General features: G+C 55.6%; 2 protein-coding genes across 3 annotated transcripts in view; both read right to left on the reverse strand.

The window, feature by feature from the left end:
- Positions 1 to 16,144, reverse strand: part of Avil (advillin) — a gene marked incomplete in the record, with an annotated part of 24,072 nt that extends 7,928 nt beyond the window's left edge. The window contains 14 exon segments of one of the 2 annotated variants that reach the window (XM_013520970.1): positions 1,435 to 1,614; positions 3,465 to 3,623; positions 3,713 to 3,850; positions 4,479 to 4,579; positions 4,678 to 4,831; positions 6,069 to 6,167; positions 6,291 to 6,369; positions 7,352 to 7,554; positions 7,999 to 8,109; positions 8,195 to 8,303; positions 9,761 to 9,957; positions 10,676 to 10,750; positions 12,753 to 12,837; positions 15,372 to 16,144. In XM_013520970.1, coding sequence (XP_013376424.1) covers positions 1,435 to 1,614; positions 3,465 to 3,623; positions 3,713 to 3,850; positions 4,479 to 4,579; positions 4,678 to 4,831; positions 6,069 to 6,167; positions 6,291 to 6,369; positions 7,352 to 7,554; positions 7,999 to 8,109; positions 8,195 to 8,303; positions 9,761 to 9,957; positions 10,676 to 10,750; positions 12,753 to 12,818 — 1,671 coding nt within the window. 2 annotated transcript variants of the gene reach the window in all.
- Positions 16,145 to 16,228: 84 nt separating this feature from the next.
- Positions 16,229 to 24,776, reverse strand: part of Ctdsp2 (CTD (carboxy-terminal domain, RNA polymerase II, polypeptide A) small phosphatase 2) — a 25,643-nt gene continuing 17,095 nt past the window's right edge. The window contains exons 3-8 of the mRNA XM_005397421.2: positions 24,076 to 24,114; positions 23,571 to 23,672; positions 22,817 to 22,873; positions 20,330 to 20,422; positions 20,026 to 20,211; positions 16,229 to 19,860 (exon numbers count right to left, since the gene is read on the reverse strand). Coding sequence (XP_005397478.1) covers positions 19,735 to 19,860; positions 20,026 to 20,211; positions 20,330 to 20,422; positions 22,817 to 22,873; positions 23,571 to 23,672; positions 24,076 to 24,114 — 603 coding nt within the window. The 3' untranslated portion in view covers positions 16,229 to 19,734. The remainder of the gene's footprint in view (positions 19,861 to 20,025; positions 20,212 to 20,329; positions 20,423 to 22,816; positions 22,874 to 23,570; positions 23,673 to 24,075; positions 24,115 to 24,776) is intronic.

Raw genomic sequence — 24,776 nt, forward strand, 5'->3', positions numbered from 1 at the left:
TCACACAGTTCCACGAGGCTTGACAAACACAGAATCATGTTACCACAGTAACGATACAAAACTTTTCTCAGTCCTTGCCAAAATTTCCTGGGACTACTCCCTCGGAGTCAAACACTCCCCAAATTCTTAATCGCTGGAAACTACACATCTCTATCACTATAGTTTCACCTTTTTGTGCATGCGTGTGTGTGTGTGTGTGTGTGTGTGTGTGTGTGTGCGCGCACGCGCCCGTTTAGGTACTGGGAATCAAACTCAGGACCTTGCGCTTGCCAGGCAGGAACTTGTGCCGCTGAGCTACATCCCCGGCCCATCGTGCGTTGTTAATTCTTTTTTGTTGCTGAGTAATATTTCACTGTATGATGTACCACTGTCTATCTGTTTTCCAATTGGATTGTCTCTAAGTTTAGGTGATTGCCAGTAAAAGTGTTACTATATGCATTTGAGTATAGCTTTTTGTTGGAAGATAGTTTTAAAAATTTTAGTTGGGTAAATATGCAAAGGAGTACAGTGGCTGGACCACACTGTAAATATCTGCTTAACTTTGTAAGAAACTGGCAAACTTTGCTCTAAAATCTGTACCACTTTGCAGGCCTGCCAGCAGAGCACGGGGCTTTCTGTTGCTTTGTAGCCTTGCTTTTGCACGGTCAGCATTTTTGCCATTTTAATAGTGTAGTGATATCTCATTGTGGTTTTATTTGTACCTCCCTAATGATTAACGATCTCAAGCATCTTCTCCTAGTCAGCTGCTCTCCCCGCCCACATACACACCCTGAGTTGGGGTCTCAAACTAGGTTGGCAACTAGCAATCCACAATCCTCAGTTTCCAGGAATGGTACCTTCAGGCGCACGCCACTGTGCCTGGCTTCCATTCTCTTCTGTAAAGCAATTTTAGTGCTTTTTATTATTATTATTATTTATTTTTTGTCTTTTTGAGGCAGGGTCTCCCTATGCAGTTCAGGCTGTTGAGCTCACTTTGCTGGTCTCGAACTCACAACGATCCTCCTGCCTCAGCCTCCTGAGGGCTGGGATTACAGGCGTGTACCACAACTCCCGGCTTTTAATTTTAGTGCTTTTAAAGGGACTAACGAATTGACAATGTCACCTTTTGGAGTTTTTGTCCTGTATCTGCACCTGTCCTGTTACAATCCTCCAAGCTCACGTGGGAGGATGGACCTGTCCAGCCCTCAGGAGTGTGGACATGCATGCAGTGTCTCCTGGTGTAAACGGGGATGTCAGTGAGCTTCTAAGGGAGGTCAGACTGTGGAGACTGCTGTACTTCCTTTGAAAGTTCTTTAGGAAAAAGAGTCTTCTCTCTGAGAAAGCACCAGTCTGTTCGGTTCCTGTGACCCAGCTCACCAGGGACAAAGGTAGGGGGTGAGAGGGCAAAGAGAGGGGCTCCTGGGGGCTCACCTGACGCGGGGCCAGCCCTCCTACCTTGCCATACCACAGGTAGTGCTCTGCCTGGGTGCGGAGCAGAAAGACGTCGTTGGAATTGAGGGAGGCGGCGAAGGCTGGAACCTCCACTGCTTTGGTGTTAAATTTGTCGTTCCCTTGAATCTGGAAGAGTCTTACTGGAGGGTCGGGCTCAGCAGTTCCCTTCCTAGAAGTCCCACCCTAGAGAGAAGGAGAAAAGCAGAGCCCAGGTCTACGCAGCACCATGTGAGCACCAGGCTGACGTTAGGGACGCGTGGATGAATCTGGCACGTCTCTGCCCTAACTGGAAAGGGTCAGGGTGACTGGGGTTTTGGTACCAGTAATACTTCCTGCTATCTTTCCCTCCCCTGCCCTCCCCTCTCCTCCTTTTCCTCCCTGTCCGTCTTTCCTTCCTTCCTTCCTTCCTTCCTTCCTTCCTTCCTTCCTTCCTTCCTTCCTTCCTTCCAGGTCACACTATATATTCCAGTAGTCCAGGTTAGTAAAGCTCCTGCCTCAGCCTCCCAAGTGCTGGGATTACAGATAGGCTACCTTGCCCGTCGATATCAGCTTTCATTCTGAGAACTCTGTCGTAGGCAGGCTCTGACTAGTGCCTTACATGTCAGTGATCCTCATGAAAACTCTATGAAGCAGATATTATTCAACAGGTAGATGAGGAAACTGAGATTTAGAAACCTGCACGTCTGTAATCCCAGCACTCGGGAGGCTGAGGCAGGAGGATCACTGTGAGTTGAGACCAGCCTGGGCTACAAAGTGAGCTCAAGGCCAGCCTGAACTGCACAGTGAGACCCTGCCTCAAAAACACAAGGAAAAAAAAAAAAAGAATATAGAGACCTGGCTAGTAAATGAGGAGAGTAGGACTTAGCCCCAGGCTTGGGTGATTCTCCAGCATGTGACATTATGCATTGTCTGCTACTGCTTCAGCCCGGGCTTCACGAAGAAGTAGGACATTACGGTTTATATCTGGATGTTCCCCTCAAAGCCTCGTGCACTGATAGGTGGAGATTTGGGAGGTGGTCACGGGGCGTGATACTCAGCAGTGCATTAGCCCACTGGTCGTCAGCTTAGAGCTAAGTATGATGTTGGGAGCTGGAGCCTGCTCCAAGGAGGTGACTCACTGGGGGCGTGGCCTGCAGGGGTCTAGCTCCTTCTCTCCTTGCTCTCTCTTGCTTCCTGCTGCCCTGCCATGAACTGTTCCTCCTCTGCCATGCCCCTCGGCCATGCTGCCCTGCCTTGAAGCCAGCCGACTATGGACTGAAATCTCTACAAATCGTGAGCCAAAACAAACCATTCCTCCTTAGAGCTGTGAGTGTCCAGTTATTGTGCCTCCAGGATGAGACAGTAACTAAGACATGAGGCTCACATCTTAGGGGCACATCTGAGGGGTGGGGGGAGATTGGCACGTGTGAGGTCTAGAGAGGAGACCCACCTGACTGGAGAGGAGGGTGTGGGTCTGGAGTGACGGGTAATGCCCTGCACAGTCATGGGGGTCAATTTATGAAAGCCCTTGAACTTGAATTAGATTGCTTTGGACTTGAGGCTCCGGGCATTTGGGGTTTCCTTGAGTATCTTAGATTCACCCCTTATTTTGTTGGTTTGTTTTGTTTGTTTGTTTGTTTGTTTTTTGTTTTGTTTTCCTCCGGTACGGGGAACCGAACTCACAACCTTTCCCTTGCCAGGCAGGCACTTTTGCCGCTGAGCTAAATCCCCAGTCCCTGTTGGTTTGTTTTTTATTTTTATTTTTTTTGTCTTTTTGAGTCAGGGTCTCGCTATGCAGTTCAGGCTGGCCTTGAGCTCACTTTGTAGCCCAGGCTGGTCTCAAACTCGAAATGATCCTCCTGCCTCAGCCTCCACAGTACTGGGATTACAGGCGTGCAGCCACCACGCCCGGCTCACCCCTTGCTTTATACTAACTCAAACCTGGCTTCCCACTCTAGCTCACCCCACACCGCCTCATCTCGTGGGTAGCTTGCTACCTGATTGTTAGTTCTGAGCTTCCTGCTCGCGCCGCAGCTTTACGCAGGGGTCCTTACCTCATAGATAACAAGCTTCCCTTGGAAGATGGCCATGAAGTGGCGTGGCTCCTTCCCCATGCTGACCCGGACCTGCACCGGGGCTCCGTCAAACTGCCGGTCCAGCTCTACGGCCTGGTATGCTGAGGCTGCCAGCTCATCCCGGGAGGCGTGGCGGCCCTGCCGTGGTGGGAGGGGCATTATGGTCCCGCCAGCTGGGGAGCCCAGGGAGAATTCCATCCAAAGCTGAGACCCTGCCCCCGGCCTACCTGCCAGATGTATAAGATGTAATTTGGCCTGCCGTTCACCTCGTATGTGTAGAAAACCAAATAGCAGTCTCCGCCATAGAAGAAGCCGTACCACTGACGCTCCACGGGCACCAGCTCGAGGTTCTCAATTCGCCAGACCTGGGCAGGAGAGAGTTCCGCAGAGATGGGCACCCTGCCCAGAGTGCTGCGAAGGGACGTGGGCCGTGTTTCACGGGGACCCACGGGGCCAAGGCGCTAACCTCCCCCCAGGACCCCTCCCCCTCTTTCCTCCTCTGCCAGGGCTCAGGGCTCAGCACATTTGCATGATTTGAATCCTGAGGCTGGGTCGTCCGGTCAGGTGCACCCTGGTGTACCGGCAGGTTCCTCGCAGGCCAAGTGGTGATTTGAATATATCTGCCGGGGAGTTATTGACAGCCCACGCGGGGAGGTGTCCTTCGCTTCCCAGAAGCATTGTGGGGACACCCTCTCTCCTCGGAAGCGTCTTTGATTTGGTTTTTTGGTGGTTGTTTTTTGTCTTTTTGAGACAGGGTCTCAGTGTGTAGTTCAGGCTGGCCTTGAGCTCACTTTGTAGCCCAGGCTGGCCTCAAACTCGCAAGGATCCTCCTGCCTCAGCCTCCCGAGTGCTAGGATTACAGGCGTGCCCCACCATGCCCAGCTGGAAGCCTCTTTGACAATAGGGGGGAAGAAGCAAACAGACAGAATGACCCGCCCTCCACACAGCAGGAGGGGCAGCTGAGACGGGGCGGGCCGCTCTCGCCGGGCTCACCTCGACTTTCCCGTGGCCGTCGTCCACCATCCTCTCCTGGGCAGCTAGCTCTGGCTTGGCGTGCAGCACAGTCACGTCGAACTTGTCCTGGAAAACCTTAGCTGTAGAGAAGGGGTTGGGAAAACCCAAGTAAGCAAGACGCGCCCGTGCCTGTCTTCTCAGAGCCGGCAGGAAGAGGGCGCTCTGGGGAGACGCTCACCAATTCTACCAACGCTGAATGTTTTTCCCAGGCCCGCGGTCTGGTCCTTCACGGACCATCTCTGGAACAGCTGCTTGAACATGGCGGACTCGGCACCGTCGTTGACGGTCTCCACGTTGGTGCTGCCGGGGTAGCCCTTCATCTTGATGAAGCCCTGCACCCCAACCCATGCAAAGGCAGGTCAGCCAGGGAATACACCAAGCTCTTGGCTTCAGGTAATTCATCTCTTTGAAATCAGTCGGTAGGATCCCGCCTTCCCTCTGGGAGTCAGGATCCAATTCTAACTCACTGTCCGGCGTGGTGGCGCACGCCTGTAATCCCAGCACTTGGGAGGCTGAGGCAGGAGGATCCTTTCGAGTTTGAGGCCAGCCTGGGCTACAAAGTGAGCTCAAGGCCAGCCTGGACTGCATAGGGAAACCCTGCCTCACAAATACCAAAAAAAAAAAAAAAAAAAAAAAAGAACCAATTCTAACTCACTTCCTGCTGACTACCAAGTTGTCTGCCTCAAAAAATAACGGAGTGGAACATTGTCACTTCTCTCCGCTGGCCTGTTGTGATTAGGTTATCCCTGTTTGTGCAAGACCTGAGCTGGCTTTCAGCACTGGCTGTAACTCTGCCGACTTTCCGACACAATCACCTGCTCATTGATTGCTCCGTAAGCACATCTTGCCTGGGTCATCTGCTGTGTCTGCCCAAGTGTCATAAGCTCTTTGAGGATAGGACCATTAACCTCGATGCGACATTTCCTTCAGTAGTCATAGTCACCTATTATGGAGCAGGTGCTGTGTGCCAAGTACTATTCTGAGTGCTATATAAGTGGTATTTAATCCTCACAACCACCCTGGAAGATGGGTATTAACCTTGTGGTCGGTATTAGGAAATTGGGGCTCAGTGGGACTTGGTAGTCTTCCCCAGGACACTCAGATGAAAAACAAGTAACTGGCCAGGCCAGGCATGGTGGCGCACACCTGTAATCCCAACACTCAGGAGGCTGAGGCAGGAGGATCATTGGGGGTTTGAAACCAGCTGGGCTACAAAATGAGTTCAAGGCCAACCTGAACTGCATAGTAAGACCCTGTCTCAAAAAAACAAAAAATAAGCCGGGCATGGTGGCGCACGCCTGTAATCCCAGCACTTGGGAGGCCGAGGCAGGAGGATCGTTGCAAGTTTGAGACCAGCCTGGGCTACAAAGTGAGCTCAAGGCCAGCCTGAACTGCATAGTGAGACCCTGTCTCAAAAAGACAGAAAAGACAGAAGCCCACTTTGCATCTGTCTGACCTCAGGTCTATGTACATAACCACAATGTTCTAGCTCAAATGCTGAGCGTGGCACCCTGCGCACATCTGAAACGACGCTGGCAGAATTACTGCACGTCTGTCTGTAGCTCCTACCAGGGCTTTCGACATGGCCGCCTGTTTCTCAACCTTGGAGGCTCCTCTCCCTTTCCACACGTATATCTTGGTTCCGCCTTGGTCCAGGATGTAGCAGTCCTGCAGCAGTCGGAGATAAAGGTGGCTGTGGCTGCTCAAGACCAGAAGGAAGGATTTTCCCAGGGTCTGCTCCTGACACCAGGTCTGGCTAGCCCAGGATAGGTCCCTTCAAGCTCTACTTACATCATGGTTCAGCAAGTCCTGGACCAGCGGCCTCGTGGACACCTCTGTGACCGCCAGCTGCCCGGCTGAGTCGGAGACGCTGGAGAAACGGGGAGGTTAGCGCGGTCACCTGGATGCTTTAGTGTGGAGTCTCAGGGTAGCATTTGACTTCCTTTTGTTTTGTTTTGTTTTTTTTCCGGTACCGGGGATTGAACTCACGACCTTGCGCTTGCCAGGCAGGTGCTGTGCCGCTGAGCTAAATCCCCAGCCCCATTTTTTTTTTTTTTTTTTGGTTTTGCGTTTGACTTCTTAAGACACACACAGCTTGTACGCAGACAGGAATGTATAGACTGTGTTTTCTGGCGGAGACTTCTGTGCCTGTCTATCCCAAACTGAATCCCTACCCCTCCCTGGGCGTGTGTGGACCACAGTACAGGAAAGGCCTCCGGAAGAGGTCAGGAGAATTGCTACAAGAACAGAACACGGTTGGCTCCGGAGGAACAAGCCCAGGGGTTGGGAGGGGGTGTCTCTGGGCTCTGGGCTCCTTCCAGGAACTGAATTTGAAAAGGACCAAGTAAGGGCCGGGGATGTAGCTCGCTGGCACAAGCGCCTGCCTGGCAAGCACAAGGCCCTGAGTTTGATCCCTGGTACGGCAAAAAGAAAAAGAGAAGGACCAAGTAGCCAGGCACAGTAGCGCATGCCTGTAATCCTGTGACTCTGGTAGGCTGAGGCAGGAAGATCACAAGTTCAAACTCAGACCAGGCAACTAACTGACTGAGACAAAACATAAAAAAAAAAAAAACAAAAAAAAAGGAGGAAGAAAGATAAATCAAAAGAAAAGCCAAACAAACACACACACACACACACACACACACACACACACACACACACACACGCCAGGCTGCTGGAATGCCGGGTTTTCCTTTTTGAGGGGGAAGTCACCAGGAATGGAACTCAGGACCTCACGCTTGCCAGGCAGGCGCTGTGCCACCGAACTACACCCCCAGCTCCGAATGCCTGGTTTTCTAGGGGACGTCTTCCCTCCACCAGTTTCCAACCGACAGCCAGGTTTTGCTACTCACTGATACAACATGGTATTTGACTTCTGCTGCTGATCTATGATCTCATCAGGGACCGCAGGCTTGATAACAGAGCGTCGGCCAAGGGTGTCCTGAAGGACGGTCATCAGCTCCGGGCTGGCTGCCTCCCTGTCGCCCTCGATCACTCCTATCTCAGCACGGCCCCCGCGCTCTCGGTCTCGAATATCCTTTGCCAGAAGCATAGCCTGTCAGAGAAGTCCAGGACACATTCGGCTCACCTGGGCCCCTTTCTGCGTGAAGGCTCCAGTGGGGCACATCCGGGAACCCAGGCACAGAGGTACTCTGATGCCGAGAAGTCCTGAGGTGAGTCTTGCATGTGACCTGTCTGCAACACAGAGCCTGCTCACCGGACGCGGCGGTGCACGCCCGTAATCCCAGTACTCGGCAGGCTGAGGCAGGAGGATTGCTGCAAGTTTGAGGACAGCCTGAGCTGCAGAGTGAGACCCTGTCTCAAAAAGCCAAACCAGACCAAACCAAACCAAATAAAACAAATAAATACACAAAAAAGACACAGACTGCTGAAACGCTGGGGCCCACCTTGACTCTTGGGGATCGCCATGGAAAGAAAGGGTAAAAGGCACCAGAAGCCTCCCTCAGGACGAGGACAGAGCCCGAGGCGAGAGCCAGACCTTCAGGCGCTCCCCGCTGTTGCTTTCTGGACCATTCCACTGGATGATGACTTTCCCGAGGTCCAGCAGAAAGACATCGCCGCGGTTAAAACTATCCCAGCTCACCTCCACCTGCAAACGGGGGGAAACACAGCTCAGATTCTCAGGTCCCAGGCGGAGAAGCCCTGGCCCAGCACAGCCCACGGACAGCACCTACCTCCGCGGCCCTGATGTTTCTCTTCCCCTTCACGTGCAGCAGCCGCTTCACGTGGTACGTGTTGGTCTCCACGTGCTTCATCCCGGAGGCCACGCCCCCCTTTTTATAGCTGAGGAAACACCCATTATTTATGGAGCACCTGCCCCCGCTAGGTTCCGGGAGCCTGCTCCGCCTGACACAGAAGCAGCCTCCACCCATCGGGGGGAAAACAGCAAACGCTCCAGGTAACCGCCGCCCCGCAGCACACGGGGCCTGTTCCATCCTCGGAGCTGTCTGTCCGTGCGCAGCGAGGCGGGGCCGGAAGTCAGGCAGAGGGAGAAACAGTGATGGGGCCATGGCCCGCGACCACCCACCCCAGCGGCCTGCCCCTGCAGCAGCGGGGCGTATCCCAGGCCTCCTGCGGGTGGTGCCCGGTGCCCAGCAGGTCCTCAGTGAGGACTGCCAGGCTGCAAGGAGCTGGCCTTGACCCGGGCTCAGAGTTCTTGAGCTTATTGGAGTTCCCCTTTCTGTTTTATTCCCAAGTGCGCAGCTTTGAGTTAAATGAACTCCTCAGTTCATGGAACATTATCACGGCTGGCCTGGGAGCCCCTCCTGTGGGAAGCCTCCCCGTGCTCCCTGCAGTCTGCGCACCCTCCTCCCGTTGCTTCCCCCACCTCAGGCTTCCATTCTTCCAGTGCACCAGCTCCCTTTATTTGTATTCTAATACAGTGTGTCCTGCTGCTCGTGTGCATTGTATCTGTAAAACACAGGTTGATTTCTGTTTTTCTTTTGTTGTTTTTTTTTTTTTTTGTCTTTTTTGAGACAGGGTCTCGCCATGCAGTTCAGGCTGGCCTTCAGCTCACTTTGTAGCCCAGGCTGGCCTCGAACTCACAACGATCCTCCTGCCTCAGCCTCCCGAGTGCTGGGATTACAGGCGTGCGCCACCACGTCTGGCTGTAAAACACAGTTTGATATTCGTGTTTCTTGCTCACCAGCCCCCATGTCTGAGAGATGTGTCCCAGTGCCGGATGTGCATCTAGTCTGGTGCTTCTGGTACCTGTGCCCAGTCTCCTGGTGATGACATTGACGTTGCCCAGAGCTTTCTACCAGCATTAATCATCCTGTTTTGTGTGCTCTGGTTCCTGTGCTCCTATGGACCCAGGGGACGTGAGGGTTTCTTTGAGATACACACCTATAAGTGGGATTTGCTTTAGTGCCACTGATACTTTCCAGGCTGCATGCAGGCCACACCCCCACTGGGAGGGGACCAGGCTCCGTTTCCCCACAGCCTGGCTTGGTGCCACGCTGCTCTCTAATTTGCACTACTCTGGACTTTTTTTTTTTTTTTGGTCTTTTTGAGACAGGGTCTCACGCTGCAGTTCAGGCTGAACTTGAGCTCACTTTGTAGCCCAGGCTGGTCTCCAACTCCCAACGATCCTCCTGCCTCAGCCTCCCGAGTGCTGGGATTACAGGCGTGCACCACCACGCCCAGCTCCTTGGCTTTCTTTCTGTGTGTTCTGGCCCGGTGGGTTTCCTTCTCGGCAGTCTGCCGTTTCCGCCCTTGCTCTGTGTGTCACCACTACTCACATGATGCCCTGCTTGAAGTAGCCGCGGAAGGTGTCGGACTCATGGTCCTGGACCTCTCGGTGCTGCACGGGGCTTCCTCCCAGGTAGTCGTCCAGCTGAATGGTGTAGATGGCGGCACAGCTCTGCTCGTCCTGGGAGGAGTCTTTCCCAATCCAGAAGTGGATGTTCTGGGAGAGGAGACTGCCCACTCTCCGAGTCTGGGTACAGCCGGAAAGACCAGGTCAGGGCCCGGCTCGCCTCCCCTCTGCTGCTGGGCCCTCTGGCATAGGGAGAAGGCAGCACACAGCGGCTTGCATCCTGCCTTGGTAGGGTCGGGGCCCTTCTCTGTCCCTGGACTGGGTGACACAGCTGCCCTGTCCCCTGTGCAGACCTGCTACTGTGACTCAAACTTTGGGGCTTGAATTCCTCCCTACACTTGGGAAAGCTGACAGCTGGTTATTCCTAAAATAAATGGAGACCCCGGGACCTTTCCCCAGACGGACTGCACACTCACCTTCCAGGGCCCAGCTGTACACCTGCTCATGCACAGCTGGTGTGCACGTCTGTGCGGCCCTGCCAGTGCTGCTCGCGGGAGAGATTGTTTCCTGCACTAGACCGAGCCTTCTGATGCCGCAGGCAGGCCTTAGGTTCGGCCTCCCCCACCCCCTTTCAGGGCGGTGCTTGCGCCCTGGGAGTGAGAAGTGCTACTCGTGGGCGGTGTGCTGAGGGCCCCAGCCTGCCGGCCGATGCCAAATGAAAAGCTCAGGACGAACAACGACCTTCCGCCGTCGGGCTGGAGGCGCGCTCCGCCCAGCGCTGGGCAAGAGCCGAGACCGATACCAGGAACACACATTCCTCTTACCAGCAGACCACTCAGCAGAGCCTGGAACTGGCTCTCGGGGGAGAAGCCCGCAGGAGAGGGCGGGCGGTGCTCACCGAGAGGACAATGTAGCAGTCGCCCTCGTAGAAGTTGCCGTGGGCGCTCAGGGGCACCAGTACCAGCTCCATTTTCTGCAAGGACAAGGGATGCACAGAGGCAGCGTTCCCCCTCTCCTCCCGCCACGCGACCTCCCTCAGCTGCCCCTGGCACGGGTGGTAGGAGACAATGGCGGGGTCCCCGGCGCACAGGGTTCATACGGCTGCTGCGAGCGCTGTCTACCAAACCCGGGGCCCACATCCGGGTCCCACGCGGGTCTTCCTTTCCCTGTCCTCCTCCCGCGGCCGGCTCGGTCTCATCTCTCCGTGCTGTGTGGAGCCTTACCGCCCCTGCAGCCCTTTGCAGGGGGAAGAGGAGGGTGTGAACTGCCGAGCACCCCACGTGCAGCCCCAGCAGCCAGCCACCGGTGCTCATCCACCTGACCACCTGCGGGTCTGCTCCGCAGGAGCGCGGAGGTGGGGAGGCTGGTGGCCTCGAGGGTACCGGACTGCTGGCCATGCGTCCCATTTTTGGAGCCTGGGCTGTGGCCCTGATTTGTCACTGCGTGTACTGCTGGTCCCGGGAGGGCCAGCCACACAGCCTCAGATGTAGGTTTTCATCACTGTCCAGGTGAGGAAAACCTGCAGGCATACTGTGCGTGTTCTGTGTCAAGTAGGTGTGTTAAATGTAGAAAGATTAAATACAGCTGCAATTTTTGCAACCCTACCTTAGTACCTATTCATTTTTAAGTAAAGTGGGAAACAAAATGATGCAGGCGGCCTGGGTCTGTCCAAGCTCTGAGCGCCTGGCTGAGGACGGTGACCCACCCTTCCTAACTGAGGGGAGAGCAGGGAGGCCTCACTGCTGGTTCTACACAGCAGCAAATGACTGGGTTGGGAGCGGACGTGTCCTCACACCGGGCAGTGGAGCTACCCAGCCCAGAGCTCCCGGCTCACAGTCACTCTGAGGGAAGCTGCCCTGGGGGGGCGCAGGGGGAGGGAGGAGCAGCAATGCCCCATCTGTGCCGCATCCCTGCCCACATTTCTTTTTTAAAAATTTTTTTTGTCTTTTTGAGACAGGGTTTCGCTATGCAGTTCAGCCTGGCCTTGAGCTCACTTTGTAGCCCAGGCTGGCCCTGAACTCTCAACAATCCTCCTGCCTCAGCCTCCGCAGTGCTGGGATTACAGGCGTGCACCACCACGCCTGGCTCTTGAATTTTGAATTATGTTGTCTTTCCTTTTTAGTCCAAACTGGTGCTGCTTTCACTCTTAAACTCTCTATAGCTGGATGTGGGGACATCGTTCTGTAATCACAGCTACTCTAGAGGCTAAGGCAGGCTGAGGCAAATTCAATGCCAGCCTAGGCAATCTGAGGAGACCTTGACTCAATTTTTTTTTTTTTCTTTTGAAACAGGGTCTTGCTATGTAGTTGAGGTTGGCCTTGAACTCACTATGTAGCCCAGGCCAATCTCAAACTTCGATCCTCCTGCCTCAGCCTCCTAAGAACTGGGAGTACAGGCATATTCCTTCATTCTAGCCTCTTTTTTTTTTTTTTTGGTCTTTTTGAGACAGGGTCTAGCTGTGCAGTTCAGGCGGGCCTTGAGCTCACTTTGTAGCTCAGGCTGGTCTTGAACTCACAGCAATCCTCCTGCTTCAGCCTCCCGAGTGCTGGGATTACAGGTGTGCACCTCCACGCCCAGCTTCTTCTGTCCACACTTTATAGGAGCCAGAGTCCAGGAGGAGGCCCGTGCTATGTTTTGTTTCTCTGATGGGAGTGTCCGTGAGCCTCCGGAGAGAGTCCCACCCATCTCTCCGGGACGCTAACTGACAGTGCAGACTCGCTGAGTGGATGGCTGGATAAAGAATAAGCTAAGCTTGTCTCAGAGCCCTGCTTTCCAGAGTTGAGAGCCTTCTTCCACCTACAGCTACCCGCTCTGAGTACCAGGGAGAGGCAAGGCCGGGGAAACGTGCACTCTGACGCTGCCTGTCCCTGTTCTCAAACCGCGGACTCAGGAGGGCTGGAGGGCTGTTCTCAGCGGGCGCTGGATTCTGCCCGCAGATGCCAGTGGTCAGGAGCAGGGAGCAGGTTCCGGCTCACCTCGATCCTCCAGGTGATGATCCCAGGGTCGTTGCCCACAGCCCTGAAGGCACTGCTCAGAGACATGGCGCTTGTCTTCCCAGGACTGAAACATCACAGAGCAAGAGGTGATGCCCCTCGCGCTGGGCATCAGTCCGGCTCTCCCCGCAGTCCCTTCCCGATCTGCTCCGCCATCCCGCCACGTCCTGGTGGTGCACACACCCACGCCTTCCCACCAGCACGGGGCAAACAACTCGATCAAGTCCACGGTGAACGTGGCTGGCTCGGTCCCGCCTGCAAGTCCCGCTTCTAAACCCACCTCTTCCTGTGTAAGTGCCTAGGAGACGCCCGGGGGCAGCGGGCGGTACATGTTCAGCGTACATTATCATTTTGCATACATTATCTCATTTAATTTTCAGGTGAGCGTATTTTCTTCATGTCAGGCTGTAATAACCTTGAGGCTGAGAGAGGTGAAAGAACTTGCCCGAGGGCACACACACAGTAGAAGGAGATCCGCATCCGACCTTAACATCTGTGCTTCCGGCCACTTTGGCATACTGAGACCCTTCACAGGCTTATCTAAATTCTGTGGCATGTGGGGGTAAAACCTGATCAGAAAAACTATTTCCAAACCGAGTAACTTCCTACCACCTTATTGGCCCCTGCTCTTCCCAGATCTCTGCTTTCAGAGTCCCTCATGTCACCTCTTTGGGATCTTTTTTTTTTTTTTTTTTTTTCTTTTTTGAGACAGGGTCTCACTATGCAGTTCAGGCTAGCCTTGAGCTCACTTTGTAGGTCAGGCTGGTGTCAAACTCGAGACAATCCTCCTGCCTCAGCCTCCCCAGTGCTGGGATTACAGGTGTGTGCCACCATGCCTGGCTTTTCCTTTTTTTTTTTTTTTTTTTTTTTTTTTTTTTTAAAGTGAAGGGACTGGGGATCTAGCTTAGTGCCACAAGTGCCTGCCTGGTAAGCACAAGGTCCTGAGTTTGATTCCCTGTACCAAAAAAAAAAAAAAAAAAAAGTGAAATAGCCTACGGCTCTACCTTCTCTGCCTTTGTCATATGACTAATATATTCCCTGGGCCTTTCAGCTGGGGTTGGGACCAAGGGTGCAGGGCGTTGGCAGAGGAAGGTGGGTGTGGCCTGGCTTGCCAGGCAGGGGCAGATGGGTCCTCCCCTCAGCACACAGAAAACTTGGAGGTCTCCAGTTCCGTGGGCGTCAGCAAGGCAGGGCTGGCAGACAAGGAAGTGGGGAAGGGAAGTCTGCATGGCTTCAGGGCTCTTAGTCAAGGTGTGGTGTGGTTTATTAGGAACCCGTGCATGTCCAGGTCGCCTGTGAACTTTACGTCATTTTTCTCCCTCGGTAATTCCTGCTACCAAGGAGCTGTCAATATAATAAGCACCACAAATAACCGGGTTTTTTTGTTTGTTTTCCGGTACCGGGAATCGAACTTACAACCTTGCGCTTGCCAGGCAGGCGCTGTGCCGCTGAGCTAAATCCCCAGCCCCAAGCACCACAAATAAATACTAGTGTCTCCCAAGATTCAAAGGGAAGATGACGGGATGGATGGGTTCATGTAGGACTTTAAGAATGTGCCATGGAAGGACGGTACGGACTTTTGCCACTGGGAGGCAAAAGGCACTTGTTAGGAGAATGCGTAGGGTTGGGGGTGCAGGTCAGGCCACTTCCCCTGCGTATTCAGGGTCCCGGGTTCAATCCGCTGCACACAGGCAGGCACACAAAGACGAGCCTATCTGCCCGTTCTTCTCTTGAAACCAGGTCTGGAGAGTACATGCCATTGTCTAGTGTGGTCTTGGCAAACAAAACAAGAAGAGCGAACGCCCTTTGTGCACTGTGAACAGAGGACTAAAGTAGAGCAATGGTTCGGAGCAGCCAGTGTTTGAGGATTTAATTCAGTAACTTACACAGCCCCACCCCGTGCTGCTCGGAACTGCCAGGAAATGTGTCTGGATTTTCTGCGAACCCTAGATTTTCTGCGAACACGCATGGCCCGACCGGGGGAAGGGGACCAGGGCCAATTCACTCATTCCTTGGAGACGGGAAGTGTCAGCTTGGTAAAAGCCAAACCAACTGGCATTAACTAGGCCTGAATCTCGGAGACCAAAAGCAATCTCACTTTCTAGTAGACTTGAAATTGGGAAGCAGCTCATGCGGCCGGGAACCCCCAACGCAGGCCAGGGTGCGCTCCAAGAGGGGCCTTCTTACCCACGGGACCCCCCCAGAAAACCCAATTCCACCTGCAATACCAAAATCCCCTCAAAGCTGGGTCTCTCCCTTCTAAGTCCTAGTTTGCTAATTCAGTACCCTCTAGGACTGCGGAGATCCCTGGAGCTGGTGCCCCTTCCTCTCAGAGCTGCCCCTGTGGCTGGACCCCACAGGAAGCTAGTTTTCACTTCCACCTTGCCTTTCCCACTTTGAAAATGCGCCTGACCCCTTCAGGGGGCAAAGGATGGCCTCTGTACGTCTCAACGGGGAGTTTGCAAAATTGGCCACAAACTCCGCGTTGAATCCTTTAAAAGCCTCAACCCAGAAGAGAAAGCCCAAGTAATTTCCACCTCCTGCTCCTTCCTTCATTCAGGATTGTTCAGCTGAGCAGCAGCCATAAACGAGACACCTTACCTCTGTCTTCCTAGTCTCCTGGTGAGCAGGCAGTAGCAGTTCCCAAGAACTACCCCGAAGCAGCACCTCCGGTCCGGCCGTCTCAGCCTAATGGCTGCACAGGCTCTGGGTGATATTTGCTTGTGTTTGCATCTTTACTGCATTTTCCTAGTCCTGGCCAATCACAGGCTTGACTTATTCAAACCGGAGGGAAAGCTTTATCTGTTGTTATTCAAAGCAGCAAAAACAAGGAGAGTGGACTTTTAAGGGCGTCTTTTAACTCCAGCTCCACGCCCTGATCTATTGATTTTTTTTTAAGTGTAGAGTCCATCAATAATGCAAAAAGAGACAGGGAGGATATGAAATTTGCCATATTGTAGATATGAATGCATTACGCTGATGACAGCAGGTGGAGGCTGGGGCTGCCTGCTGCGTGCGCCTGGACGTCCAGGCTGCCGGAGCCTCTCCAAGAAGCTTCTGGCCAATTCTTAGGGGCGTCAGGTGGGTCTCCACCAGCCCAGTGTACCTGTGTACGAGGAACCACGCTGGGCTCTGAACTTCAGGTCTCTGGGTTTGGAAAGATCGGAACGGGACACGAGGGACTTGGGGCTCCAGTTTCCCTAGGGCTCTGGTTCATGCCCGGAAGTCAATAGGACAGCAAGCTGCTTGTTAAGCACCTGGACAGCAATGGAGTTGGCTCCAAGTGGGAACCATGGACAAATGGAGTTCGACTTCTGTAACCTTGACTGGAAGCCCAGCACTGGCTCCGCTTGGGTGCTGCAGCTTCCCCGGGACCCAAGAGCCAGTAAGAGCAGAAGGGTTGTACCCACGACCACCCCCAGTACTCCACAGGGAAGGCAGGCAGCTCCCATCTTGGGTAGGTTTTAAAAAACCCGCTTTTATTAATTAATTGTAAGTAATACAAATATTCCAAAAATATAAACAGACACTTAATGGCGTCCTACATTTCAAGTTTTTGAATACAACGAATTTATCAAATCATGAAGCAAGGTAGTCAGAATCCCATAGCCCGGTCACAGCGGGAAGCGGACCTCCTCCCCTCCCAATGGCATCTTCAAAGGGGATCACAGCAAACTTGGGGTAATTAGAAGCAAAGAAGCTCATGGGGCGGAGGAGGAGGGAGTCTGCTCCGGGGACTGCGGGCCAGACCCCCCCACCTCTTCTCCTGTGGTTGAATATGCGGATATTTACTTGCGTTTAAAAAAAAGGCAAAAGACAAAACCAAGCCATTTCAGAAAAAACGGTGGTTGAAGGACAGTAACACTTACGACCAAGTGAAGGGCAGAGGGGGAAAACGGGCTTACCTTCCTCCAGCACCCGGCCCGCTGGGCCATTCGGCGCAGGCCAGCTGTGCGAGCGGCTGCCCCGACGTGAAAACTCAGAAGGGGCGGGCAGCAGAACCAGGGAATCACCGCCTTGAGACCCCTCCGCTTTCAGTACAAAAGAACTCCTGGGCCACTGTTAACAGAGCTGAACTCATACGTTTACACAAAAATCTTTGGGAGGAAGGAGGGAACTAAATGGAAGGTCCCAGGTTAACTGAAGGCAAACTCACTCGAGCAAAGGACCCCCGGGCCTCCAGGGCGTCCCCTCTACAATGTGCAGAGAGGAAGCCCTTATCTGACCCGTTACCGAACTGGTCCTGTGCCAAAGCTCCCCCTATAAGAGGGACGAGAACATCAGGCTTTTGATTTAGAAGCCCAATCAGAGAGACACACTGTGTCCCTGAAGAGGCACCTTGGAGAGCTGAACCTGGCGGGTGGGCAGAGTCCAGCATGGCTTGAGCGGGTGCCGACGCCAGGCCCAGCGGCCTGCGGGCTCCCGGAGACCAGTCTGGAGGAGCGGCTTCCTCCCCGCCTCGCCCTCCTCCGTTAGGTACGGCTGCCTGGCTCCTCCGGGAAGCTGCAGTCACCGCTGGCCCCAACACTGTGACACTAGCTGGCGGACAGCGGATGCTGACTTCAGGCCCGCGGCCGCCCTCGTTTAGATTTGGCCACGTTGCTTCTCTGGGAAAGGGAATGGAGGGAGCTCGACCAGGAAAACCTGCGCTCAGCGAGCCAGCAGGCGGGCTCTCACACGGGCGGGGCCTGGGAAGCCGGGCCTGGGGCAGGAGCGCGGGACACTCCCACCAAGCCATCCTAGGCTTCGGCGCGGGTCACACCTCACGCACTGGGACAAGCCTGACCGGAATGGGGGTGGCACGCGTTCTCCGTGCGGGAAAACACGGACATCTCAGAGAGGGCAGAAAGGGTTCCTGAACTCCATCAGCTCAGGGCCTCTTATTGCTTCGTCAGAAAAGCCTGGCCAGGCCAAGCGACAGGAGACTTGGCTGAGGCCTACGCTCGGGGCAGAGCTCGGGAGAGACGCCCGTCCTGTGGTGTTGGAACGGCAGCAGAGGCCAGGGCCGGCGTCTCTCGCGCACCTGTCCTTGGCGTCCGAGCGTCCCCTTTCCTTCCGCAGACGGCCTTCCTGGCTAGCACCGGGAGCCTCTGCCTCCACCTGCGGGGGGGCCCCCGGCGGGCTGGGTGCTCTGTACCACCTCTGCCAACCAAGAGAAAGGCAGGGCGGCCCCACCGAGCCGAGGAGGGAAGGTGACACAACGGGCCCGGCCGCGCAGCTGCACTCCCGACGCCCAGCCGCCGCTCTGCCACCTGGCCCCTAACCGGTGAGTTCCTGAGGCCGAGGCGGGACCTACCCTGCGGAAACTGCGAAGGTGGCTAGGACGAGTCCCGAGTGGTCAGCGCACCCGCTCCGGAAGCGATTCACAAATGCTTGGTGATGTCCACCTCCAGGGAACACGGAGACGGGGACAGCATCGCCCCCCATCCCAGGAGGGAGGGAGGGAGAGCCCCACCCGATCCCGGGGGAGGCCTTGATTAAGGCAGTGACGCTGAGGTGGGGTCCCCCTCGCAGAGGGCCCCTTGTGCTCCCAACACAGCAGCACTTCCTCCTCTGCTTCCCACCCCCGCGGGGGGAAATTTCCATTTTGTGACTTTTTTTTTTTAAAGCATTCACTATTAACCATTTTTGAAAGCAAGAGACACCCAGAGTGCAGGTCTGTGAGGGACTCGCTCGCTCGCTCGCTCGCTCGCTCACTCACTCACTCCCGCTGCAGGGGCGGGCGGCTGGCTAACCGTACGGCGAGAACCTGTCCCCCCCGGTTCTGGCAAAGCGGAGTGCTGAGACTCGGAGGGACAGTGACAGATAGGAAGGACGAAGACAGGAACACACATTTCAGCACAGGACGGACGCCCAGGAAGACGCAACAGGAAAGAAGCCTGCCCGAGCCACGGGAGGGGCTGGGGCAGCTTGGACAGCCTTCCCAGGCTCTGGAACGAAGTCCCTGCGCCAGCACCAGCACCAGCACCAGCACCAGCGGATCCCTGAAGAGCGGACTTACGGAGAGCAGAGCTGATGTACAAGGCGAGAAGACGCACGCTCACGCTCCGGGGACTGCACTCTTCCCCGCCCCCCGCACCGCCCACGTTCACCTCGGGCCCAGGATGGCAGCTTTGCCAGACACAAGCCAGGTCCAACATTCCATGTTTAGAAAGAGAATTTCAAAAGAGTCAAAAGAACGGAAATGGGTTATCGGTCCTCTTCCAGGGCTGGCAGCACGCTGCCTTCCCCACGGGATCGGGACTATGGCTAGGTGGTGAGGAAGGGAGGCCCGGCGCCCAAACCTTGGGGAGACACAGACGGGGCCCACAGCAGGTACTCAGCTGATGGCAATAGAACCCTCGGGCCACAGGACCCGACGGTCCCGGGGTCACTGGTTCCGGAAGCAAGTCCTCCTCTTCCCAGAAATGGCATCTTTGATCTGCAGCAGCTGGGCCGGAGAGTTCTCAGAAAGGCGTGCGCCTGGCGCATCCAGGGCAGCTCTGACCCTGCCTTGCCCCCTGCAGAGGCCTTCCAGCCCCGCGGGGAGGCCATGGCTTGGCAACCGAGCCTGCAATCGTAGTCTTTACCCCTGTAAAGCTCAGCGGCTCAGAGAACGGCAGGAGAGATGAACTAACTTGGGAAAAGTCGGTCTTTCAGCTTCTTCCGCTTCCAACGCTGAACTCCCTGGGTCCACACTTCTTCCTGAAGACTCTCACGCACTCTTCCTCTCTCTCGTCACACACAACACACACACACACACACACACAATCTTGGCAGCCGGCCTGGAACAGGCATCTCTGGGTACTGCTGGTGCGCTCCACCCGGCCGGCATGCAGCCTGCCCTGGAGCTCTTTCCAACCACGTCCACTTCCAGGCCCCGTCTGCACAGTGCTCCAGCTTCGCTCTGGCCGTCAGGCTGATCAAAAAGGCACAGTGTAGCAAAGTCCCCTGCCGGGATCGCCGCTGCTCGCAAGCAGGAAGGCTAAGGGGCCCGCAGCTGCCCAAGGCTGGTGTAGACGTCGTCTGCCCCGCTTAGCTCCTCGAAGATTGGAATCAGGTTGAGCAGCTCCGTATCCGCCATGTCATCAAACCAGGACTGCACAGGCACCTGGGGCAGGAGAAGGCGGGGTCAACCTCGCTGCCACCTGTCCCCGCCCTCGCCTGGGAAGCTGCGGGGCCAGCCCGGCTGGGGCACCCCGCTGGGGAGGCCCCTGCTTCCCGAGCCCACTCGCTCTCCCAGTCCCTGCCGGGGGGGCCGCGCGGGACCACGCACCGCGTTCTCCGGGTGGAAGATGTACGACGCCGGCGAGTTGTCCAGGATGAGGGTTTTCCTCAGGTCCCGCCCCAGGCGGCTGAGGTCCTTGACGTAGCAGCCCTGGTGGAACACGCAGGACTCCCGGAACAGGCGGGCCCGGAACACCCCACACCGGTCCAGCAGGTCCGTCACGGGGTCGGCATACTGGCGGGAGAAGAGATGCCGCGTCTGGGTGCAGTCCCGGTCCCTCTGCGGCACCCTGAGGCCCACCCCTGTGGCTGCTGCAGTTCCCACGCCTGCCTCCCCTCCTCCTCCCTGGTACCTTGGCCAGGCTGGCAGTGAACAGCACACATTCGAAGAGCTCCCCCATGCGTCTCAGGAACTCATCCACATAAGGCCTCTTGAGCACGTACACCTGGGGAAAAGCACAGCGCGCTGCTGGGGACCCTGCGCGGAGGCAGCTCAGCATCCGTCCTCATGACCGCTGGCTGGAGCTACCCAGCCCGGGCTGACCTCCCTTCACCAGGCCTTGCTGGCTCAGCGGTCCCAACCTTAGCTAGGAAGAAGGGTAACACCGCGTTCCAGGAGCCATCTCTGATCCCGACGGCGGGCCATCAGCTGCCTCCAGAAACAAGTAATCAAGAATAGGCCTCACGGATGGAAACAGCCTATCCTGGATTACTTGAATCCAGCCACAGCCTCTGGGGGAGCGTTGTGTCCTTGGCTCCAGCACGACAGTTTGTCCAGGTGCCTATTAGGCAAGGACACAGGCATTTCCTGACACCTCATGCCTATGCGTGGCTTCTCCACTGTACCGGGGAGGAGCGACTTTCTCCCCTGATGACCACAGACTTCATTCGCTGCCCCCTCTTGCTCCAGGGCCGTCTCTCGTGGTGCTCCTGCTGGCCACAGCCACCTACCGTCCACGCTCACCTTTCACGACTTGCAGTTTTGCTCTCAAAGGTTTTCTGGCTATGCGTCTCCCCATCAGCCTTTTTTCTTTTTTGGTCTTTTTGAGACAGGGTCTCACTGTGCAGTTCAGCTCGGCCGTGAGCTCACTTTGTAGCCCAGGATGGTCTCGAACTTGTAAGGATCCTCCTGCCTCAGCCTCCCGAGTGCTGCGATTACAGCAGGCATGTACCACCACGCTCGGCCTCCCCATCCGTCCTGTCTTCAGCCTACACAGGCTTCTAGGACCATTTATTTCCTCCAAGATCTTTTTATTCACGCTACTCCCCAGCCCGGAGCGCACACCCGCCGTAACTCCCTCCCACCGCCGCCCCAAAGGCGCCGCCAGATCACCGGACCTCTGTGAGCTCCTGAGCAGGAATCCCCGGCTCCAAGCAGCCCCAGCTTCGTTCCCCCTAGCTGCCATTTCTTCAGCTTTCACAGCCCTTTTCCTGGCCATCTGTCAAGCTTCATCTCCCTACTTTTTCTTAAAACTCACCCTTCGTCTGAATTTTATCCCTTTACTACGATTCGTGCCTTCCCCTCACCTAGAAGCTCACGCTATGCACACGCCTTCACCTCTCCCCCTGGGGTCTGTGTGTCTCTCACGCCGCCGCTAGGCCGTGAAGGGCTGCTGCCCACAGAGGCGGCCGGAGAAACAGCCCTAACGGAGGTGGGACCGTGACACCAGCCCAGCGACACCTCAAACCCCACCTCCCCAGGAGTGCTCAGGCACACGGACCCGCGCCAAGGCCACCCGGGCCGCTGCTCCAGGGCTGCTGCCCCTCGGGCCGACGGGCAAGCACTCAGGAGTGGGCGGTCTTGCCCCTGCCAACTTCACGTAATTCTTAACCCTGGCCCGGCCAGATTATCAGGGCTGGAGCCTGTTCTGGTTTAGACTCATGCTCCTTGACAGAAGCCACTGTAATAGGGCCGGGGATGTAGCTCAGCGGCACAAGCACCTGCCTGGCAAGCGCAAGGTCCTGAGTTCGATTCCCGGTACCAAAAAAACAAAAACAAAACACTGTAAGGACCCAAGGAAAGGAAGTCAGAGGAGATTTCCCGGAGAAGGAGCTGCCTGGGCAGGGGAGGGAGAAATTCAATCGTTCCTCATGGGCGGGGTGTGGGAAGGAGAGCCTTCTGGCAGAGAAACACCACCACTGAACTCTTTGCTTGTAACAGGCAGACACACCCTCTATTTAGGAATATACAAAACGCAGTAAGCCCTGATAGGTGCTGGCTCCACGGAGGGATGGAGATTTAAAAAAAGGATAGCTGTTACTACCATTAAATAATGTCATTTGGGCTGGGGATATAGCTCAGTGGCACAGCACCTGCCTGGCAAGCACAAGGTCCTGAGTTCAACTCCCGGTACCAAAAAAATAAATAAATAATGTAATTTGCCTTGACAGCCTGGCTACTTTTTTATTAATTGTCATTATTATCCTTGTTGTTATTACTATTATAATTATCATTATTATTATTATTGGTCTATTTGGTTTTCGGGGACAGTCTCGTATGTAGTTCTGGCTGGCCTTGAACTCACTATGTAGCCCAGGCTGGCCTTAAAGCCTTGAAGTCTGGGATCCTCTTGCCGCAGGCAGACAGCCTGGCTTTAAAGAAGAAAAAGGTCAGCCAGAGGGAGTGGTGGGGCAAAAGTTTTTTCTTTTTTTCTTCCTTTTTTTTGAAAAGTATTTTTGCCCTGAGTGCCGGGGGTAGCGATAAAACAGGAGAGGCTGAAGTGACAGAGAAGGAAGCAGCGATGGAACACAAGCTCCAAGAGGACAAAGGGGCCCCGCACGAGGGCAGCAGAGGGCAGAGCCCCGCCCCGGGGCTGGGTGAGGCCTGGCAGGAAGCTCACCTGGTGCGTGGTCCCCTCAATCTCTACAGGCACTATGAAGTCAGCATTGTTGATTGGCTGGAAGGCAGAAGAGTTAATGACGTCAGCATGGGGGCGACAAGAAGCCCCACCTTGCCCCCTGGGAGGGTGGAGGGCAAGAGACTCAGGCTCCCGGAAGCTCCCCCTGCCAGCCCACTAAGAGCTTCTCAGCCGGGCACAGAGTCCGACACTCCCACAGCACCTCGGTGCCGTCCTGCTGAGTTAACACCCTCATAAAAAACAAACAAAGCCGGGCGTGGAGGCACACACGCTTGTAATCCCAGCACTCAGAAGGCTGAGGCAGGAGGATCTTTGAGAGTTTGAGACCAGCCCGTGCTATAAAGTGAGCTCAAGGCCTGCGTGAACTGCACAGTGAGACCCTGTCTCAAAAAGACAAAACACAAAACAAAACAAAACAAAACAAAACAAAACAAACAAAAAATGGGACAAGGCCAAAGCTGATTTAACCTTTTTGAGGCCTGACTCCTGCGAAGCCCTGTGGTGCTATGTGTGTGTGTGTGGGTGTGTCCGCGCGCGCTCGTGGCCTGTTGGCCGTGATGTGGAGGCCGGAGCAGGGAGTTCCCACTGAACAGTCTTCAGTACGTCCCTCCGTATCTGCGCCAGCAGGGTGGCCTGGCCTCTCCCTTCCCGTTTTTCCCTCCTCACCTTTAGGCCGCCTCACAGCCCCGTCAGGCTCACGGGCAGGCCCAGGCTGGGTGCGGCAGACGTCACTCACCTTAAAGGAACTGTGCACAAGGGTTTCATCCAGGTCAATGACCACACAGATCCTCCCTTGGTCTTCCTCCGTCACCTCCGGGAGCAGGCAGGTCCCAGGGATCTAGAACCAGAGGCAGACTGCTGAGACGTATCCACTCCCAGAGCCCAGGCACTCTCCCCAGGGAACTCCGGGAAGAGCCAGGCCGTTCCTGGAGGCAGAACCGCCAACCCGGGACGGGCACCACTTGAAAGGCAGAGGACAGAGGCGGCAGAGCGGCTCCGTGGTTTTACCTCCCAGTGAGCCTGGGAAGTAGACCTGGACGATGGGGGTGGAGTCAGGCTGCGCGGGGTGCACAGCAGCCCCGGGAAGGGAGTAGGGAGCACCCTACTTAAACAGCGGGCCCTCAGCTGACACCCAGAGCAAAGGCTCCGTGGGGCACACGGGGCTGGCCAGGCGCCGAAGAGGAGGGGATCGCCGTGCCCGCCGGGCTGCCAGGGGTCGCAGGGCCAGCAGGTCCACGTACCTGGTAAAACTGGTACTGGAGACACTGGAGCAGATCCGACTGGGGAAGGAAAGGTGGGGGTCAGTGCCGGCTCGCCAACAGCTCCCGCCCCACCGAGCCGCAGCTTCTGCCCAAACCCAGCACCTGCAGGCTCCTCACATGACAAAAGCCGCACGCTTTAAGGGCTGGGTGGGAAAGGGGGAAGGTTAGCACCTCCTTTCCACCTTAGACGGGACAAAGTATGATGGTGTCCTCGCTCCCAGCTGCCACCTCCTCTCAAAGTAAGGGTCGAAGGATTCAAGCGGCCAAGCCAGGGACGAAAGGGTCAGAACCGTGATCTGAACTCCTAAGTCTTTCCCGCTTAGTCCTTAAACCCAGCTGCCCTTTGAGAACATCTATTTTCTATGGCCTCCTCGAGGGAACGTGGGAGAGGGGCTGAGCACCCACACAACACCAATGTGAAGCCACTGTGCGCACCAAAAATGTGAAGTGCAACCAGGGGAGGGTGGGGGTGGGTGGGGTGTGTGTGTGTGTGTGAGTGTGTGTGTGAGCGCGCCCATAATCCCAGCATTTGGGAGGCTGAGGCAGAAGGGTCACTGTGAGCACTAGGTCAGCCTAAACTACATAGAAAGACCCTGTCTGGAAAAACTAAACCAGCTGGGCATGGTGGTGGTGCACGCCTGTAATCCCAGCAGCACTCAGGAGGCTGAGGCAGGAGGATC

The sequence above is a fragment of the Chinchilla lanigera genome, unplaced genomic scaffold (assembly GCF_000276665.1).
Source record: "Chinchilla lanigera isolate Chin_1 unplaced genomic scaffold, ChiLan1.0 scaffold00057, whole genome shotgun sequence".
Taxonomy (NCBI): Eukaryota; Metazoa; Chordata; class Mammalia; order Rodentia; family Chinchillidae; genus Chinchilla; species Chinchilla lanigera.